General features: G+C 51.5%; 1 protein-coding gene across 1 annotated transcript in view; it reads right to left on the bottom strand.

The window, feature by feature from the left end:
• Window positions 1-21,122, bottom strand: part of KIAA1755 — a gene marked incomplete at both ends in the record, with an annotated part of 53,415 nt that overhangs the window by 23,664 nt on the left and 8,629 nt on the right. The window contains 12 exons of the mRNA XM_080716512.1: window positions 228-425; window positions 2,217-2,258; window positions 2,768-2,832; window positions 2,925-2,964; window positions 5,916-5,996; window positions 9,430-9,491; window positions 11,069-11,078; window positions 11,243-11,393; window positions 11,531-11,718; window positions 13,773-13,838; window positions 17,149-17,440; window positions 19,845-19,924. Of these exons, the coding sequence (XP_080572638.1) occupies window positions 228-425; window positions 2,217-2,258; window positions 2,768-2,832; window positions 2,925-2,964; window positions 5,916-5,996; window positions 9,430-9,491; window positions 11,069-11,078; window positions 11,243-11,393; window positions 11,531-11,718; window positions 13,773-13,838; window positions 17,149-17,440; window positions 19,845-19,924 (1,275 nt within the window). The remainder of the gene's footprint in view (window positions 1-227; window positions 426-2,216; window positions 2,259-2,767; window positions 2,833-2,924; window positions 2,965-5,915; window positions 5,997-9,429; window positions 9,492-11,068; window positions 11,079-11,242; window positions 11,394-11,530; window positions 11,719-13,772; window positions 13,839-17,148; window positions 17,441-19,844; window positions 19,925-21,122) is intronic.

Here is a 21,122-nt window from a genome sequence, read left to right as displayed (position 1 = left end):
ATCAGAATCTCCCCTTGAGGTTTTTCTGTGTACAGCTATGGGAGGAGGGTTTGGTTTTCTCTGGAGGGCAGGAGGTCATCTTAGAGCATCCAGCCTGTAGGAATGATACTAGCAAGTGGAGATGAGAGACAGGAAGGGTCTTGTGCACAATGAGGCACGCCCCAGCCCAGCTCCTCTGCTGGCCGCTGCCCAGGAGTGTCCCCAGGGCCCGCGTCCCTCCTACTTACGCAGGCCGCCTCCCGCACCTGCTCACACAGGCGCTTGGCGGGGATCAGGAAATTCAAGAGGAAGCTCAGCCCGTCTCCCTGGAAGTTGGAGTCCAGGAGCCGGAACACCTGGCCCAGGACGGTGGGTGCCGTGGCCTCGAAGGGGGGGTAGAGGCCCGCCAGGGCGTGCTGGATGGCCGTGTCTAGGGAGGGGGCATCCTGTGGGGACAGAAGGAGAGGACGAAAGTAACATTAACAATGCTAGTGGCGCTTCCAGGAACCGTCCAGGCTCCCAGCGGCTAAGGCCACTCCTGTCCCCTACCCCCGGCTTACATCCACACAAACCTGCTTCTCCCCCTGCCCCTACCCGCTGGCTGCCCCGCCATCCCATCAGACTGCCATCTCCTCATCCGGCCAACAGCTCAGCTCTGTCCCTTACAAATCACCCCCGCCTGCCGCCTGTCCCCTCCCCTGCCCGGGTGGGGCCTCCACCACCTGCCCCAGGGAAGCACCCCTGCTCTGGATGCCAGCTCCTCCACCCCAGACGACCCCAGGTGGCCTTTCTCAAACACATCAGCCCCCTGCTCGGCGTTTCTCAATGGCTCTCAGGGCCTTCAGGAAGCACCCACCCCCAGGTGTCAGGGTCCCCAGGATCCAGCCCGCAGTGACTTACTGGCCTCTAGGCTTACTTAGTCTTACCTCTCTTGGTGCTAACCCACAGGAGTGCAGGAGACCCCCTCCTCACCCCCAGATCTTTGCCCACCCTATTCCTTCCTCCCCAGCCTTCCTCCTCCTCTACTCCCTCCTCCCTGCCAGTTCCTTCGAGACTCAGGTCAGCGCTCACCCCTCCTGCGAGGCTTTCTCTGCCCTTGCACCTGCTCCCACCCCAGCAGGTCAGGGGCCTCCTCTTCTGGCTCTGAGGTGCCCGTCAGAGAAGGCCCCACAGAGAGCTCTGACTCCCTAGGCGGGGTGTGTGGCATTCCCCAAGGATGCCCACATCCCGATCCCTGGATTAAGGCTGCAGGTGGAACTGGGGCTGCTAATCAGCTGCCCAGAAAACAGAGATCCTCCCGGAGTCTACAAGTGGGTTCAGAAGGAGAGAGGAGCCGGGTGCGGTGGGTCGAGCCTGGAGTCCCAGGAACTTGGGGGGCTGAGGCAGGAGGATCACAAGTTCGAGTTCAGCCTAGGCAACTTAGTGACACTCTCATCTCAGAATTAAAAATAAAAGGAGTGTTATTCAGCCATAACAAAGAACAAAAATTATGTCCTTTATAGGAAAATGGGTAAAACCGGAGAACATCATGATAAAGGAAATAAACCAGACCCGGAAAGTCGAGAGTTGTATGTTTTCTTATATGTGGAAGCTAGAGAGAAAAATTGGGGGGAGAGACCTCAAGAAAACATAAAGGAGCCTGGCAGAGTAGAGGAACGGGGCGGGGGCATGAACAGGCTGGTACTGAAGGGTGAGATCTGTCAAGTTGTGTTATATGCATGCAGGGATACGTCACATATAGTAGGAATGAGTCCAGTACTCTGCATAATTATAATACACCTATTTAAAGGGTTGGATAAATAAAAAAGTTTTAGAATGTGGCTCAGTGGTAGAATACCCCGGGTTCAATACCCAGTACACACACACACACACACACACACACACACACACACACACACACACACTGCAAGGCAGGTGTGATGGCGCACACCTATAATCCCAGTACTTGGGAGGTTGAGGCAGGAGGATCGCAAGTTCAAGGCTAGCCTCAGCAACTTGACGAGACCCTGTTTCAAAATAGGGCTGAGGGTCTAGCTCAGAAGTAGAGCACCTCGGGGTTCAATCCCCAGTGCCACCGAAAGGAGGGTGCAGGAGAGAGGCAGAAGAAACAGCAAAGGAGCGGCATCAGCGAGACGCCATGGTGCTGTCCTTGAACTTGCATGTGGGCAGCACCAGAACTGGAAGAGGGAGCGAGGGATTCTCCCAGGAGTCTCCAGGAAGGAATGCGGCCTGCTCACACCGCCAGCGTCGCCCAGCAACACCCACAGCAGATGCCGGATCTGCAGGGCGTCGACATAATGAAGCTGTGCTGTTCAAAGCACCTACATCTTTCACAACAGCAACAGAAAATTAACCCAGCACATACAGACTCCTCTTCCCCTCTGGGTCCTCTAGACGCGCCACAGGACCGGGCACAAAATAGATGCTCAGTAAATTTTGTGGCGGGGTGTACGAAACGTCCCTTGCTGAACCACATTTTTTCCCATCTATTACACAGCGCAAGTCGGACAAGGCTGAAAGTTTCCAATCAGCTACAGTAATCAAATCCACGGGTTATATTTTCAACTCTTAAATTAAAAATAAAGGCTGCCGGAAGCCATTCTGGGTGCTGCCAACTGATTTGCAAGCTCTGGGCTCATCTAATAAAGGTGCAAAAGGAGATGAGAATAAATTTAAAAATCACTTATATAAATGAATCCCTTGAAAACAGGGCAGTAAAAGAGGGACTTTGACCAGGGAGCAGGGAATGAGAGTCCCAGCCCTGTTCTGAAGGAAAGAGGGCCGGCACCGAGATGGCAGAGGGCTCCGAGGGGCGACCTGCTGCCAGGCCCCGGCCCAGGGGCAGAAGCTCACCTGCCCGAGAGATGGGGAAGGGGCTGCAATGTGGCCCAACAGGGAAAGGGGCCTCTGGTCTGGTGTTCTCTCCCAACACCCTCAGCCCTCACCAAGCGAGTTGAACCCCGACATTGCCCGCTCCGCGTGATCCTGGGGATGACAGCGGGAAGGGCCACATCTGCCAATAGAGAACACACACCTGCTAGAGGCTGGCACCCTCCCTGCCCCGTGCCCGCCCCATCCATCCCATCTCTGCAGGACACTGGTCACCGCACTCCTTCCTCACTCTGCAGCCTTGACCGGCCCTCTCTGAGTCTTTCCCTGTGTGCAAACTAAGCTGGGCTGAGCTTCTTGTGTTATTTGGGGCGCCTCTTTCAGGCTCAGGAGTCTTCTCCTTTCTCCCAGCGTGAGGTCCTGAAGCGTTGGAGAGGCCTTACTCATGTCCAATCCCCAGCACAGGCTCTGTTTGGTGTGCAAAAGTTCAGAGGATTCAAAGGGACTGACTCGCCGGGCAGGCATGGTGACACAAACCTGCAATCCCAGGACTCGAGAGGCTGAGACCGGAGGATCACAGGTGCAAGGCAAGCCCCAGCAACTTAGCGAGGCCCTCTGCAACTTAGCGAGACACCGTTCCAGAAGAAAAACTAAAAAAATGGGCTAGGGGAGTAGCTCAGAGGTCGAATGCTCCTGGGTTCAATCCCCAGTAGAAAAGAAAGAAAAAGAAAGAAAGAAAGAAAGAAAGAAAGAAAGAAAGAAAGAGAGAGAGAGAGAGAGAGAGAGAGAAAGAAAGAAAGAAAGAAAGAAAGAAAGAAAGAAAGAAAGAAGAAAGAAAGAAAGAAAGAAAGAAAGATTGACTCTCTTACCCCATGGTCCCCGTCACTTAGTTCTAGCCTGTGACCTATCGGATGTGCTAACTACAGGCTGTACCCAGCCTCTAGGAAACAGTAAACCGGCTTTCCCTTCCTCGAGGTGCCTCAGTCTCCCTTCTGTAACTGGGATTCTCCTTCCCATCCTGACCCACTTAGCAGATTGTGCTGGAGATTCAAGGAGCTGACACACGCGCAGGGGGTCCCGGGAAGGCGAAGGCCGCGCTGCTGCTGTTTCTGGTTTTCATCTGTATTTGTTGCTACTCACCCTACTGGAGGAAGCTCAGGCCCTAACCACTGTGTGAAGACGCCCCCTTTCCCTGCCTTCCCAAATCCACGACAGTTACCACCCCCCCCCCCGCCCCTCATGACAGCAGTTTCTGGAACCTGCTGTGTGCTAGGCCCTCGACTCACCTTCTCTTGCTTGGCCCACCAGTGAGGCTGGGACTCAGCAGGGACACCCCACTTTGCAAGTAAAGTAAGGGAGAGGCTGTCCTTGGCCAAGGTCACAGAGAGGAAGAGAAAAACCAGGTTCCAGCCCAGCCAAGTCAGCCCTCTTCCGGTCCCCTGCTGCCTGCTCTGTGTCGGGGCCACCAGCCCCGGGGGTGGCGGGCCCATCTGCTGCCCCTCCCTGTTTCCAGTGTTTACCTCTGGAAGAGCAAGCTGGCAGGCTGAGCCACCCTTGGCTTCCACGCGTTGGCTTGCATCGCCACACACTGTAACCATTTAAGGGGCAGCCAGCAGAACGGGAGGTTGTTCCAAGTTACCAGGACTCCGTGCTCTTGGCCAGCACACTACCTGCTACAGGCCTGGACCCCAGGGGCTCAGAAGCTGTCCAAGTATTCGGGGAAGTACACAGCGAAGGGGCCTGGGCGGCTGCAGAAAGGAACACTGGCTGCGTGCCATTCCAAATCAACTGGGCGGCCCGGCTTGAAACAGGCAGGAACCCAAAGCCAGACGCGGACCCTCCAAATGATTTCCGTGAAACTTAATAGACATGTTTCCATTCCTTCCCGGTGAGGCGGCTCAGCAGGGCCTTTAACTGCTTCTCAGCAGGAGCCGAGGCAGGCCAAGCTGCTGAGAAGGAAGGGAGAGAGAGATGAGTGGCCCCTCGCCATCCCCTGTCCCCTCCTCTGCAAGCCAGAAGGGCGGAGGGCCCAGCGCGCGCCAGCAGAACCTGCCCAAGGCTGGACCCACAGATGCTCAGGATCTTCTGGACCGACTGGGGGTCTCGCATGGTGCCGAGGGAGGGAGAAACATGCGCTCACGATGGTTATGCCCAGGCAGGGGGGGCGGCCACATTCCTACAATTTTCTTTTAATGTCTTTGCAATGAGCAGCTGTTATTGTTGTAATCATAAGTATTGTTTTTATGAAGCAAAAAGGACAAATATAAAGTGTACAGGACAATGCCTTTATGCCGTGTGTGTGTGTGTGTGTGTGTGTGTGTGTGTGTGTGTATTACTGGGGATCTAAACCCAGAGGCATTCTTCCTCCACACTACACACCCAAGCCCTTTTCACTGTTTTATTTTTGAAACAGGGTCTCACTAGGCTGCTGAAGGTCTTGCTAAGTTGGGAAGGCTGGTCTTGAACCCACAATCCTTCTGTCTCGGCCTCCCAGGCACTGGGTTTATAGGCATGGGCCACCATGCCCAGCTCATTTTTACTTAGATACACACACACACACCTGTAACCATTACCCACGTCAATACATCAATTCCCACCACCCCACGAAGAGGCCTTCTCTCAGCCGACTCTCCCACCCCAAAACTGTACTTTTGAACATTGTAGCTTTTTTTAAAAGAAATTTTTCCAGTACCGCATGATCTGCAGAATAAACCCAGACGAGTCCAAGTGGTGTTAAGTAAAGTGTTAACTGCAGTTCCCTGGGGGGGCCTGAGAGGCCTAGCAAGGCAGTGGTTTAATTTTCTTCACTGTTTGCTGGATTTTCCAAATGTTCTGTAACCAGTTCGGTCAGCTTTCACAATCAGGGAGGGGGAGATAAAAGTGTGGCCGTGTGTGTTTTGAAGGCTGGTTCTCCTTCTAAATGGTCTCACCAGATGTTTGCGGGACCTTCTAAGCCTTTTTTCTCTGCGGACTGGACTTTTCTTAAAGGTCTAGATTTACCCACTAACTCCAGCAGGCCAAGGTTCCGGCTGCTTCTCACTGAGGACAGAGAAAAGCCGAGGAGGCTGGAGGGGCTGGGGCAGGGGGCGCCTGGCCGCCTACCACACCTGATCTGCTCCTGGCAAGAAGCCCAGGGAGGGGGAGCGTCTGCCCCTGACCTGCTTACGGATCTTGGCCTGTTTCCCCACCTGTAAAAGGGAGGCCCTGGGCATATCGATCTCCAAAGGTCCTTCCAGCAGGAGCATTTCAGAATTCAGAGTGTAATCAGGTTCATTTATGCTAAGGGGGATCAGAAGGTCAAGGGTCTCAGAAGGTCAAGGGTCATATGTTCTCTATAGTATGTGGAAGCTGGAGAGAAAACAGGAAAGAAAAGGGACTTCAGGAAAGAAGGAAAGAGGAGAGAGACCAGTAAAAAGGGAACGGGGACTGGAGGAGGGAGGAAGGCAGAGGTCAAATCATGCTGTGCTCCCGTGTGGCATCACTTCCGGTCTCGCTAACAGGCTCAGGGAGGCCGGAGGGGCCCGAGGGGTGAGGCCAGAGGGCCGCCGCAGGCCACATGCGCACACGTGGACTATCACCCTAAACCTCACTACGCCGTCTAATTACTGTGCACCTCTAAAATTACTTTTTAGTACAATCAGGTTCAGAAAGGTTTGGAGCCAGGATGTGGTTTCTGAATAGGATCAGTTAATCCTCAGTTGCTAAGATAATTTTATAAGATGCGTCTCTCCCACCTCCCTGGAGGGTCCAGGGAGAGTCTAAACAAGCAGGCACAGATGCCAATGCCTTCGGGGGCCTGAAGAGAGAAGCTCCAGCCCCCTCAGGTGAGGGGCCCCTGAGGGTCAGCAGATCAGTGGGGAGCACTGGGGCCTGGGGCGCACGCCCACCTCGCCAGCATCAGCCAAATTTGGCCCAGCACTGCCTGATCTTCTGAGTTTTTTAGTTAAACCTCCTGAGAGGCTTTGAAGATCGGTCGGTCCAAACACATCTGTGAGCCAGATGCAGCCTAGCAGGTGTCAGACGGCGACCTCCAGACTCAACTACCCGGGACAGACACTCCTCCTGAACTCATCTGGCCTGAGACTCCAAGACCAGCGTTCTCTCTACCAGAAAGTCCCTGCTCACTTCCAAGTAAAACCTCTCCTGCTTTAAGCCCTTTTTATTGGTGTGTGGGTGGAGGTCTGAGTGAGAATTGGCTCTTTATTTCAGAAAAACAGCCCAGATGCAGCGGTCTTAAGAAGCGAGCCGGCCTCAAAAGACCCACAGCGAGTGTTGGGTATCGCCTGTGTTCCCCCAAGCAGGTTACTTCGCCTCTCTGAGCCTTGTCCTCTGTTTGTTCCTTTCTCTGCCTCTCGTTTCTTTCGCAACCGCCCGGGGCTCCCCTCTTCCCCCAAGCTCCATGATAATGAAGACTCCAACTAGAGCTGCTTCTACTGAACATGCCTTCCGTGTCGGGGCTGTGCTAAGCACTTTCCATGCACTATTTTATCACCCCAATAATTGTACAGGCTGGATAGCTTGTTCCCAGGTTACAGGTTAAGAACCTGAAGTTGAGGCTGTCCTGCTAGCAAACGGCAGTGCTGGTGCAAGAACCAGCCAGCCTTCCCTTGGGCCACCAGTGGCCTTTCTTACACAGATGGGATTTGGGCCTGGTGCTTATGGGCCATCAGTCAGCTTCCTGGATTCCATCTCTATTTCTTCTAAATATACTTTATGCTCCAGCCCAGGGCTTCCCAGACATCCATGTTCCCCAGGCAGGAGATTTTCCTGCCATGTTAATATACCCTAGTTTGTTATCTGCTTACTATCTATTATTATCATAATATAATAATAGATAATATAGAATAATATATATTATTATATAATATATATTATATATTATATATAATATATAATATAATATATATAATTATATATATAATTATATATATAATTATATCTTATAATATATATATAATTATATATAATATATATTATTATATAATATATATTATATAATATATATTATGATTACTATCTACTATTGAATATCCATTGTTATTTACTTAGTGTTTGTCTTTTTGTCCATTCATTTTCAACTTAAATTTAGTTATTCTCGTGTTATTTAAATCACTTTCTAATACTAAAATGAAAAGCTATAAAGTAAGAAACGTCTATCTAAGAGCCATCTAGAGTACCCCCCACCCCGAGACGCCACGGTGGGGGCCCATGTCCAGGAAGTGCTGCCCGGACACAGGGCTTCAGCTCACACTGCACTCTCGCTGGTCCGGGCGAGCTCCTACTCATCCCTCAGAACCCTGTCTGATCTGCAACTCATCTCTTTAGCTTCCCACAACACACATGTATCCAGGCAGAGGGATGATCTCCCACCATCACGGAGCTCAGAACTCTCAGTGAGCAGGTCTGCAATCTCCAAGAGGCTGGCACACAGTAGGGGCTTGGGCAGGAACCACCATGTTGTAGTAGGTTCTTTGACAATCTTGAATGAGTTGAGATGGAGAGATGGACTAGACCAGTTTATCTCCAAGTATGGGATGGGATTGCAGGGGTCGCCCGAAGTGGGAAATGGACTAGATGTGGAGTCACAGCAAGGGAGTTACGCCAGTTCCCTCCCAGTCCTCCTGGTGACAGGAAGGAGCCTCGGGCTGGGGCGTCAGTGCTTCTCAAACACTCACAGACACCACTCCTTTTAACATAAGAAACCAGTCCTTGTGCGTGGGGCGGTTCCCGGGCAGCCTCATCCAGTTTACCAATAGGACACAGCCTGCAGGGGACAGATTTTTACAGCTCTTTTCTATTTATGACAACAGAGTTTTCATAATTATGATATGAAGCTGTCCATTCAAATAGAGTTTAAATTTAGCAAAGGAAGTTGATTTAAAGAAAAATATTGAGCAAATAAGTCGATTTTATTATTTTCTTATAATATTTTATCTGGGAAGTGGTTATATAAGTGTCCCAGTGATACTGTGGGGATGGATAGGCCCTAAGCCTCTTTGCTATAAAATTCTCTGACACTGAGCTGCCCCCAAACACTAGACAGCTATTAATCAAACCACTTCACATAAATTACAGTTTTCAGGGTGCCATGGAGGGGCCTGTGGCTAGAGCTACAGTCGTGGGGGCCGGGATGGCTTTCTTTCTTTCTTTTTTCTTTCTTTCTTTCCTTCTTTCCTTCTTTCTTTCTTTTTTTGGTGGTACTGCGGGTGAAACCCAGGGGTTTTTCTACCTCGGGCTACACTCCCCAGACCTATTTTTTTTATACTTTATTTGGAAACAGGGTCTCATTAAGTTGCTGAGAGCCTCACTAAGTAGCTGAGGCTGGCTTTGAACCTGTGCGATCCTCCTGTCTCAGCCTCTCAAGTGCTCGGATTACAAATGTGCACCACCACGCCTGGCTTGGGATGGCTTTACTGAAGTGACGTTGATTCAGAAAAATGAGGGAAATCCGCCCGCTGTGCCCACGCAGGAGCGAGCTGCTCAGCCTTTGAGGGAGGCAGCCCAGTTCTGACCCTTGATCTGAGGTTCTAGGGCTTGTTGAGTGGCCTCTAGGTGAGGTGGGCCAGTGGCACTTGGTGGCTAGACAGCCGAGTGCAGGTTTGGAATTCAGCCTGTCCTGACTTGCACTTCCTGGCAGGGTGACTTTGGACAGCCACTTCCGCTCCAGAGCTTCAGGTCCCCGTCTGTGGGGTAGACATACCAGGAGGCCTACTCTCAAGAATTGGTGTGGAGCCAGGTGCTGTGACACACACACCAGAAATCTCAGCAACTCAGGAGGCTGAGGCAGGAGGATTGCAAGTCTTAAAATGAAAAGGCTGAGACAGGAGGATCACAGGTCAGTGTGCAGTAACCTAATGAGACCCTCTTGCAAAATAAAAAATAAAATAGGGTGGGGTGTAGCTCAGGAGTAGAGTTTCCCTGGGCTCAATTCCAAGTACCTTGCCACAAAGGAAACAAAAACAAAAACAAAAACAGAGTTGGCGTGTGTGAATGAGTTCTCATTTGTAAAGTACCCAGAACAGGGCTTGTGAGGAGAGGCCGATGACCGTTGGTTTGTAATTATTCTTTTCTCTCTCTCCTTCCCCTCCTTCCTTCCTCTCTCCTTTTCTTTTCTCTCTTTCTTTCTTATCCTAGGGATTGAATCCAAGGACATTCCACCTCAAAAATACACCTCCTGCCCTTTTGCTTTTGAAACGAGGTCTCACTAAGCTGCTGAGATTGGCCTCAACCCTGTGACCTTCCTGTCTCAGCCTCCCAGGTACCGGGATTGCAGGTGTGTGCCACCACACCCCGCTGTAATGACCATTTTCAAATGCTCCAAAAGCAACGTGTGTGTGTGTGCGCGCGTGCGAGTCCTGCTGGTGTGTGGATTCAGATGCCTGGTTTGTGCTTTGTCCGTGGTGTGCACGCAGGGACTGTGTAGGTGAGAAGACACCTGTGCTCAGCTGTGGAGTCAGGGCGTTGTTTTGCTGTGCCTGAATGCATGCGTGTGTCTGAACACACTTCTGTATAGGATTCTTCTGGGTGGGCATTCACACCAGTAGAAACCCACACAAATCAACACGGCAGATCACAGCCGAGGCTTAAAGCCCTGGCCTCTCTTCACAGCCCTTTTCCAAATCCCCTGTGATTTGGAAAATCACTCCTGTGAATTCGCCCGGGGCCCCTGGGCCTGTTTGGAGCTGAGCTGGAATTCTCTGAAAACAGACTTTTCTTTCTTTCTAGGCTCCCAGATATTGGTGTGCACACACACACACTTCCCAGAGCATCCCAAGCTCCTCACTGTGCCAGGGCAGAAAGCCCAGGCAGGAGGTATTGCCCACCCACTGCTCCCTCCCCAGGAACCTCCCTACCCAGTTGTATAGGGACACCCCACGTCGGAACAATGTGCACATCTGATTTTCCAGCCCTATTCTAAAATCACAGAACCATCCTACATTTTGGTGAACAATTCCCTCTTTTCCACTTTGCACCCATAACCCTCCCTGCCAGGCCCTGCTGGGCTCCCCAGGACTTTAATGCCCATCTTTATCCAAACCCCCACATTAGAATCGTGTGCATATCTGACCCTCAGCCCGGGGTCTAAAATGCAAAACTACACCAAGTGTTGTCCAGGGCCCAGGAAAAAGGATTCAAGGCTCAGCTCTGCTCTCTGGGCGGGGACAACACAGAAGTTTTTAAATCATCCAGCGCTATCCCATCCATTTCATGCCTGGAGAGGCCAAGAGAAAACCTGGCCAGAGGCATAATCCTTCCCTACCCTTGCTGGGCTGTGGGGGAGGTGAAGCACAGAAGCCCCCCTGCCCCCGGCAAGGAATTGGGGGTAGTCTCGCTGTAAAGGGCATGCCTCCGCCCTTAGCCGCTGGGCTATCTCTTAGGGGTCAGCGGGGAAGGGGCAGAGTGCGCGCGGTGGTCCAGGCCTGGCAGGCGTTACCATGGTGACGGGCACAGCGGCGGCAGCTCCTCTCCAGCGCTCGGGTCTGTGCATCCGCGGCGCATCCGTCCCGTGCAGCCCCGACCCGTCTAGCCTTGGAGACAGCAGGGCGGGCGCTCCCGGGGCACCCAGGGGCGGCCCGGGCCCGAGACTGAGAGAGGGAGCCCGAAGGACGCGCGGAGCCCGGGACTGAGGCCGGGAGGAGAGCTGGGCGGCGCAGGGGCGGTCCGAGCGCGCGGGACAGCGGCCCCTTTGTGGCGGCGCCTCCCCCGCCGCGGTGATGAGAACCAGGCGCCCGCCCGCCGCTCGCCGTCGGCTGCCAGGAGCAGGAGCCGCTCCCGCCGCGTGTCCGCCAGCGACTCGGGCAGACCCGCAGAGCCAGGCCGCCAGCCCAGCGGGTTAGGTGCCTCAACTGCCAGGGTCTTCTCACCCGCTTCCAGCAAGGCGCAGGCTCTCTTAAGCCTCAGTTTCTTCATCTGTAAAATGGGCATGAGTGGGGGTTGGGGATGATGATAATATTTCTATTCTCTCTCTCTCTCTCTCTCTCTCTCTCTCTCTCTCTCTCTCTCTCTCTCTCTCAATCTCCTTGTCCCCCTCCCTTTTTGCAATATTGGGAGTAGAACCCAGGTCTCATACATGCTAGGCAAACCCTCTACCACTGATCTACACCCCAGGCCCTTCTATCTTAAGAAAGGGGCTCCCTGTATTGTCCAGGCTGATCTCAAACATGTGATCCTCCTGCTTCAGTCTCCTGAGTCGCTGGGACTATAGGCTGTGCTTGTCCGCGATCCTGGTTTAACTCTTATATTTCATAGCCAGGAGTCAGCACCTGTTCCCAGATCATTTCCCTACAATTCCTTCCCTCATCAGGACAGGCCATCTCAGGGATCTGAGATGAGGGTGGCTGTTTGGGAGTGCTGGTCTTGTCTCAGGTAAAAACTGGCTGTTCCCTACTGGACTTCAGCTTTGGAGGGAGACTGGGAAACTGGGTGATGGTGTCTATGGTCTGAACATTCAACATTTTTTGTTGTGTGTGTGGTACTGGGGTGGGGATTGAACCCAGGGGCATTGTACCTCCGAGCTACATCCCCAGCCCTATTTTTTATTTTTTGTTTGATTATTTATTTATTTATTTATTTATTTATTTTGGTGGTACTAGGGTTCCTGGAAACCCTTCTACCTCCGGGCTACACTCCCAGACACCTATTTTTTATATTTTTATTTGGAAATGGTCTCTCAAGCCAGCACAGCTGGCTTCAAACCTGCGCGATCCTCCTCTCTCCGCCTCCCAAGTGCGGGGATTACAAGCGTGCGCCACCAGGACCGGCTATTCTTTTGTTTTAAAACGGGGTCTCACAAGCCTGGCGTGGTGGCCCACGCTTGTAATCCCCGCACTTGGGAGGCTGAGACAGGAGGATCGCACAGGTTGGAAGCCAGCCTCAGTTACTTAGTGAGGCTCTCAGCAACTTAGTGAGACCCTGTTTCTAAATAATATAAAAAATAGGTCTGGGAGTATAGCCCGGAGGTAGAAAGCCCTTGGGTTCCATCTCCAGTACCAAAAAATAAAAAATAAAAAATAAATAAAACAGGGTCTCACTAAGTTGCAGAGGGCCTCACTAAGTAGCTGAGACTGGCTGCAAACCTGCAATCAATCCTCCAGTCACAGTTTCCCAAGTACTGGGATTACAGCTTGCGCCACCATGCCAACCATTCAACTCACTTGTGTGTGGAAACCCAATTTCCAGTGTGATGGTAGAAGGAGGCAAATAGATCACAAGAATAGAGCCATCATGGACGGCATGTGTCCTTAGAGAGGGTCCCCACCCGGGTGGGCATGGTGACAGGCACCTGTAATCCCAGCCACTCAGGAGGCTGAGGCAGGAGGATCCCAGGTTCAAGGACGGCGTGGGCTGAACAGAGACTGCCTTCCTCTTCTCACCACTAGAGCGCCATCTTAGAGGCAGAACACAGAGAACACAGGGCTCCCACCAGACACCCACCTGCTGGTGCCTTGATCTTGGGCTTCCCAGTTCCAGAACTGGGAAAAGATGCGTTTCTGTTATTTAGAAATCATCCACCCATCCAGGCATGGTGGTGCAGGAGTGTAATCCCAGCATTTGGGAGGCTGAGACAGGAGGATCACAGATCTGAAGCCAACCTGAGCAACTTAGTGAGACTCTCAATAATTTAGCAAGATCCTATTAAAAAAAAAAAAAGGCCTGGGGATGTAGCTCAGAGGTAGAATGTCCCTGAGTTCAATCCCTAGTACCACAATCAATCAATCAATCAATCAATGACAGGAAAGAAGGCAGACAGACAGTCTACGATGCTTTGTTACAGGGGCCCAAGCGGAATTTGACAATGGCTGAAGCTAATTCTGCTTGGGTGATTCAGTGATTCAACCATTTATTTATCAAACGTCGTCTTGAGCCCCGAGCCAGAGAGAGACAGAGCCCCTGTTCTCAGGTCACGTGCAGTCTAGAGGGGACGGCGGGAAGAAATGGGTAAACAGAAGAACTGAGCAAGGTACCTGCTCAGAAGGAAAGAGACAGGTGTGGACGTTGGAGCTGAAGAGGGCTGGACTGGGGCTGGTGATCTGGGAAGGAGGAGGAGCTGATGGGAGCTGAAGGGAGGAATCCCGTGAGTTGCGGTGGGGTGGGGGTGGGACAGAGAAACAGAGTTCCAGGCAGGGAGAACTGCGTGGGCCAAGGCTCCGGGGGAGCCTCAAGCCTAAAGAAGCCGGGGGTGAAGAACTGAACGAGGGCAAGCGTAGTGGTTAAGATACAAATTCAAAGCCCTCGACTGATCTTTCAGCAGAGGGAACTGAGTTAGGACCCCGCACCCCACGCCCACCTCTCCAGGTCACTCTTGACAAGGTCCATGGTATTCCTTGGACCTGTGTGTGCTCATTGTTAACTCAAGACTAATAATCCCCGATAGGGCCACCATGACACGCACCCCCGAGGATCCCCGCGATGGGGTTCGTTAAGCATCTAAACCCCTCTCCAAACTGCAGGAGAGCATCGGGATGGTTCTGGAGCACGGGTTCGTGTGTTTAGAAGAGGACAGACTTGGTGTCTGGTGCAGAATCCCACTAATAGTGGGGAGGGGCGTTAAAACTTAGAGGCTTGAGACTCAGTCTATAAGGAGACAGAATGGACCTGACAGCCAAGGTCCTGGGGTTACCTGCAACAGGAACTGATTCCAAATTAGCGAAGCAGAGAAAGATGCCTTGGAAAGGTATGAGGTGCTCGCAGACTCGGCGGAGAGGCTACGGGACCACAGAAATAAACAGGATGCTCCAGGGGCCACCATTTGGCAGGAATGAATTGGAATCCCTTGAAACTGAGAGTACTGCTTCAAGGCAAACACACCAAGGAAGAGCTCTGTGCGTGCCGGGCACTTTTCTAAGCGTGTAAGTGAGATTCAACTACTGTCCTCGTTTTCACAGATGAAAAGGTGAGGAAGAGATAACTTTCCCACTGTCAGATAAACAGTAAACCGTGGGCTCTAGAATTGTATTCGCTGTTTAGGCCTAGGAAATACCCATTAACTATCTCCCTCTGCTACCTGAACGGATCCCGAGCGTTCTTCCCGCCTTGTGACAGACAGTCCATGCCCGATTCAAACCCTTTAACGTGAAATTCCGACAGGGCCATGCGTCCAAGCCTCACTAAGACTGCACATATCAGGAACAGTTGGCCACCCAAGAGGAAATCAGATTACACGAGAAAGAGCGGGAATAGACACGATACGGTTTATGAACAACAAGTCCCAGTACAGCCCACCCCTTGCGCCTATCTACATCCTGCGTACCCCTGCGTACCCCATGCCCACGCACGTCCTTCCAAAAACAAACCCTGCTGATGTATGGTCTGTGCCATGCAAACAACAATGTACACACACACGCGCACACACACACGCACGCACACACACACACCTGTATGGTGTGGACCTGTACTATGTGTGAACCTAACACTTTTCTCAGCCTCAGGCTCATCCTTTGCAAACAGAATAACACTTTCTCGTGGATTTGTGGTGGGATTAAAGAAGCTGGTGTAAATTGCTTTGCACTGTGCCCGGCACATTGCAGAACCGAGATGCATGACATAAACAGCCTTGTTTATGTTTAGGCATCAATGGTTGTGAAATTCGCCTCCAAATACACAGACTGGACGTGGTTTGTCTCGCGGGGACTTTCCAGAGGATTTTCCAAGATCCGCTCAAGCATTTATTTCCTCTCTCTTTGGCAAATGAATGACTGAATCAGGCTCCAATTGCTACACGAGATCTTGAAAAATAACAAAATCCATCACTGGTTTGGCAGACGGAGAGGGTGGAGAGAACGGGGCAGGGATATGGCAGTGGGCTCTGCTGTTGATCTTCTGGGTGGCCTGGGAAGATCCCTCCCCTCCTGGAGCCAGAGTTTCCTCGGCATAAGGTAGAGGTTTTAATCTCTCATTGCAAGGAGATTGTGAGGATTCAGTGAGATAATGTATCGAATGGGCTTTAAAATGAGGACTAGATCTGATGTAGAATAGGTCCTCAGGTTATGGCAGCTGTGCCTCTGATTTTGAGGTTCCCAGTTTCTAGGACACCAGGGGACAGGCTTCCCTGGGAGAAGCGATTGCCTAAGATAAGCAGAATATTATGGGATTCTGAATCCATTCACTCATTCAATAAATACTTGTTTCTACTACAAGGATGCCAGATACTTGCCATGCCTGTATCTCCCTGCCCTCCTCTACCCATATAGACATTACTAATCAATGACGGAATTTCCTGCTGACCCTTGAAGCAACCTTAAAATCCTCCTCAACACATTACCCGCTTCATAAGCAGTGGAAGAAAAAATAAAAGAAGGTTTAATCCCTCAGTGGCTTTCCTTTTCACAGAGAAAAACGTCATGTGTAAATTAATTTTCTGCTCAGGTGCTCGGATGGGAATGAGGGAAGACCTGTGAGTCCTGAGACTCCATCCCGCCTGTTGAGAGGGTTAGAGAGGGGAGGGAACAGTGAGGGGCAGACCCCGCACTGAGCCCTGAACTAGACTTCAAACCCCAGGAAAGGCCTGGCTTGCAGGCAGCTCCCGGAAGATGTGGCTTGATTCCCAGGCTGTCGTCTTGCCCAGGAGCCCGTGATAAGCACAGAGGCCTGCAGCTCAAATCCCCAGCAGCTTTCTGACTCTGGGGATGCTGGGAGTTCGCCTAAATTCTCTAAACCTCATTGGTCTCATCTGCCCTCGGGAACCAATAGCTTCTTGGTCCTTGGTCCAAGGGCCCAGCAGCCCTTGGGCCCCTTGGCCAGGGGCGGGCCAGGCACTTGTTGAGTGCCCACGGTGTGCAGGGACAGCTTGCTGGGGGCTGGAGGATCGGGGTGACCACCAGACGGCCCCTGCCCCATGCAGCTCGCAGCCTGGGTGTGGGGAGTCTCATTTTAATAACAAGCTATCTGAATAGTGGAACTCTCTTAAAGAAGAAAGAGAAGAGCGGAGACAGAGGAGCCTCGGGGGGCGGGAGAGCCGCCCCGGGGCACAAGGTGAGACCCAAAGAGAGCAGGCGTGGTCACTGACAACGTGGGGAAAGCAAGCGCGAGGGTCAGAGGGAACGGCCGGCCGTGCCAAGGTCCTCTAGCACAGGGAATTCCAGAGGCACAAAAGGAGCAGAAAGTGACAGGGGCAGGGTCATCAGAGGAGGAGGGGTGGATGAGGCTCTGCAGACCAGAGAGCTTGAATTTTCTCCTTAGAGCTTTGAAAATCCATGGGAGGAAATTAAAGAGGGGGTAATATGATCAGGGTAGAATTTTTTTCGCCCTCCCATCCCTCTAGCTGCAGGGCGGGGCAGAGGACACCTCAGGAAGGGGCAGGGGCTGCAGGGGCGCTCCCCAACATGAGACCCTCAGTCTCACAGGTTGGTGGAAGCCAAGGTGGGGCTCCCAGGGACACTGGGCCTGCAGGCTCCAGGCGGGGACTCTGCGGGCTGGTTGGTGGTCACAGCGCGCCCTCAGTTCTGCCCCGGAGTCCTCTTCCTCCTCCCGTCCCGTCCAGCCCTTGGTGTTATTGTGGGACAGACTCCACAGATGACTCATTCGGGACCTGGTCTTCTTGTTCCAGCGCCTCTCCTCCCCTGGTGGCTTTGGACTCGGGGCCTGCAGGCCTCGCCCCTCACCATCTGGAGGCAGCCGCAAGCATCCCGGCCAGCTGCGGGATGCTGGGAGAGGTCTCAGGGGAAGGAGCTGGGACCCAGCCAGCCTCAGGCGCCTCCCACGCCTTCCTGCCTCGGCTTTGCCCGTCCTCTCCCTCCTCCCCGCCGGAGTTCCCTTGCTCGCAAGCCCCCTTTATCCTTCCAGGACCATCTCCTCTGGGAAGCTCTGCCCAGTGGTGCAAGGTGGTCTTTCTCCCTCTGCTCAGGGGCTCGGGTGTGATGATGGGTCTGTGGACACTGGCCTGGAGGAGGAGACCAGTAATACCTATACAGGTCAAGCTAAGGCGGATTCTCAGAGGAAGAGACACTTGCACTGGGGCTTTGAAGGAAGAATAGAAGTTCACTGTGGGTAGAAAAAGGAAAAAAACATATCAAGCCAAAGAAACTGTGTGTGCAGCTGGTCATTGCAGGTCATTCCTGTGATGTGTAAAGGGTTCCAGTGCATGTAAATGTTTGCTGAATAAATAAGTGTTTGGGGGGGAAGCTCAAGAAATTTGCGTGGCTGCATCAGTTTGCCAACTGGCTGCAGATAGGCCGAATAAGTCAAACAGAATTTTAAGACCAAAAATGGAATTAGTGGTCAACATCTAAAGTTGGGAGTTTTCACCTCAAGTCCTGGAGCTGGGTAGCAGCCTTTGCCTTCATCCCGACACCGGCTCCCAGCTCACCAGAGCCCTGGCCCGGGCATCCTCTCATTCACGCTACTTCCCGGACGCTGAGGGCATCTGACTTTGCACCCTTGATCTAAACGATCCCTTTCTGCAGATTCTGGACAATGAGTTGACCACAGGGTCAGACATACAGCAGGAGCTCAATAAACGCTCATCAGCTAGGTGGATGGATAGCATCGTGATGATTGATTGATTGATTGATTGATTGATTGTAGGTCTTGGGATGGAACCCAGGGGCATTCAACCTCCGCGCTGCATTCCCTGCCCTATTTTGTATTCTTTATTTTTTTGAAACAGGGTCTCACTAAGTTGCAGAGGGCCCCACTAAGTAGCTGAGGCTATCCGCAAACCACAATCCTTCAGTCTCAGCCTCCTGAATGCTGAGATTATAAGCGTGTGCCACCACACCTGCCTTAGCGTGTTGGTTTAAAAACACATCTGTAAATTTCCTAATACTCCTTTCTCCTAAAGGTGAAGCCCCTTTGGGGTGGGCTGGAGTCAGACACAGCTGCACTGACTGAAACGTGGACATAGTGGTGGTGTGGCTTCAGAGACCGGGTCGAGAATCACATCGGGGCATCTGCCGTGCTGTTTCTTGGATTGCCAGCTGTGGGGAAGCCAGCCGCCATGTCTTTAGGACATTCAGAGACCCTGTAAAAACGCCGTGCAAGGGAGGACTGTGGCATCATGCATCAGCCAGCACGATCACTAGTGAGCCAGCCACAGTGGGAGTGGGGCCTCAGCCGGCCTTTGGAAAGCTGCAGCCCCCAGCGACGCCTTGACTGCAACTCACGAGAGGCCCTGAGCGACAGCTGCCCAGCCAGGTGCTCCCAGGCCCCGACCCACAGAAACCATGCGAATCAACGCTGCGCACTGTTGCTTCAGGCTTTGAGTTGTGAGATAATTTATTATACATCAGTAGAAAATCAATATAGATGGTATATGAATGAATGCATGAATGAATGAATGCATGCATGCATGAATGAATGAATGAATGAATGAATGAATGAATAGGAGGAAGAAAGGAAGGGAGGGAGGGAGGGACATAGAGCACATTAGGTAAGGTTGGGGTTTCACTAGGAAAGTAAGGGGGCATTTTTACCCTGGAAAGCTGGAAGCTGTTTATAATCTGGGAGTGCCATGGCCATCTCTAAGTTTTAGGCTGATCCCTGAAATAGCCACACAGGGAAGGATAGAGAGGATGAGTCCTGAGCCAAGAGGTCAGTCAGAGGCTGGACCAACCATCCTGGGAGACAGGGCAGCCTGTGTCTCCGGCTCTGGCTCCCCCAGCAGCAGCGCCCTGGTCCTTCCCGCCCCGCGGTCCTCGGCCCCGCTGAGGTCAGGTCTCGGCATTTCTCAGCAGCCTCGTCACCCTCCTCACTCAGAGCCTTCTTTGTGTGGGAGAAGCAGTTCTTCCCTTTGCTGATGGGGGCTCAGGGCCAGTGGTCTTTAGGAATCAGAGGGGGAAGTGAGGAGCTATGACCCTCTATGGAGACCCAGCCGCCCGTGGGGTTAAGCCAGCCCTAAGAGCCACTGGATCAGGGTTGTTGGAAATGACCCAGCGTGCGTGCTGGGGAAATGGAGATGCAGATGGCCCGCCACACGGAGAAGGTTTAACGTAAAGACAGTGCTGACATGCTGTTCCTCACCTCTCATGTTGGTGAAAGTTCAAAAGCCTGACAACAAACATACACGTATTGGGGGGCTCTGGGCACATGGTCACACTCACACATCGATGGTGGGTGCTATGGCTTGGATTGGAATGTCCCCAAAGGCCCAGGTGTTAAAGGCTTGGACACCTGCTTCGTGCTGTGAAGACATGGTAGAGCCACGGGGGGTGAGGTCACAGCAGGTGTGCTCTTCAAGGAAAGGATGGGAGCCCAGCTCCTTCCTATTTCTCTCTTTTCTACTTTCCCACCAAGAGATGCACAGCTTTCCGCTACCATACATGCCCTGCCCAAAAGCAAAGGAGCCAGACCAAAACCTCTGAAACCATGAACAGAAATAAACCTTCTCACCGTAAGTTGGTGACCTCAGGTATTTTGTCATAGTAACGGAAATCTGACCAATGCTGTGGAAGTGCTAGGTGGTAGCAAGCCTTAGAAAGAGAATTGGTAATATCTAACAAACAATATATGTATTTATTCTCTGGCCCAGCACTTTTACTTCTAGTATTATCTTTAACAGTATAATTCCACAAATAAAAGAAAAAAGAAATAAAGGAAATAAAAAGGAAGAAAGAAAATTGGCATACCCAAATATCCATCCATATAAAACTGGTTGAAAAAACTATGGTATCATATAAGAAATGTTACACGGCCATAAAAGGGAGAAGGAAGACCTCTATGAACCTGTTTGGAGAGATTTTCATTGTATATGGCTAAGCAAAAATAAACAAATAAATGGTATTAAGACCTGTTTATGGTATATCTTTCATTTGAGAAAATAAAAAGGAAAACATTTATTTACATTCATACTCATTGACTTAATTATGCAAAATAAACTCAGGAGGGATAAATCAGAAACTTACTGAAAATGGACACTCATGAGGAGCTGGCTAGAGTGCAGTGGAGGAGAAAGACATGGGAGTAAGAGGCCCCTAAAAATATTTTTTTACAATCAGTCATGACATTTTAATCATACAAACATTTTACATGCCCCAAAATAAAATTGAATAAAAAGATAAAAAGATAAGCCTTAAATGTGAAAACAAATAGAAAATTATGAGCTTACCTGTATATTGAATTAATAATACCAGGAAAACAATGAATTAAAGTAGCTTTGGTCTTAAGGCTCTATTAGTGTTATAATTCTGAGACTGCTACTTGTGTGTTATATGGTAGATGTAAACATATTGCTGGTTTAGGAATCAGGGTCCTCACTATGGGAAGGGAGGAAGGCTCTGTGCCTATGAATTATAAGTGGGGAAGCCGGCACGAGTGGACCAGGTGACAGCAAGACCCCCGTGGTGACAAGCACACCCAGTGCCACATCTGCCATTCCCTGT

Source organism: Muscardinus avellanarius, assembly GCF_963383645.1.
Source record: "Muscardinus avellanarius genome assembly, chromosome: 19".
NCBI lineage: Eukaryota > Metazoa > Chordata > Mammalia > Rodentia > Gliridae > Muscardinus > Muscardinus avellanarius.
The sequence above is the reverse complement of the archived record's forward strand: the minus strand, read 5'-3'. Positions and strand labels throughout refer to the sequence as shown.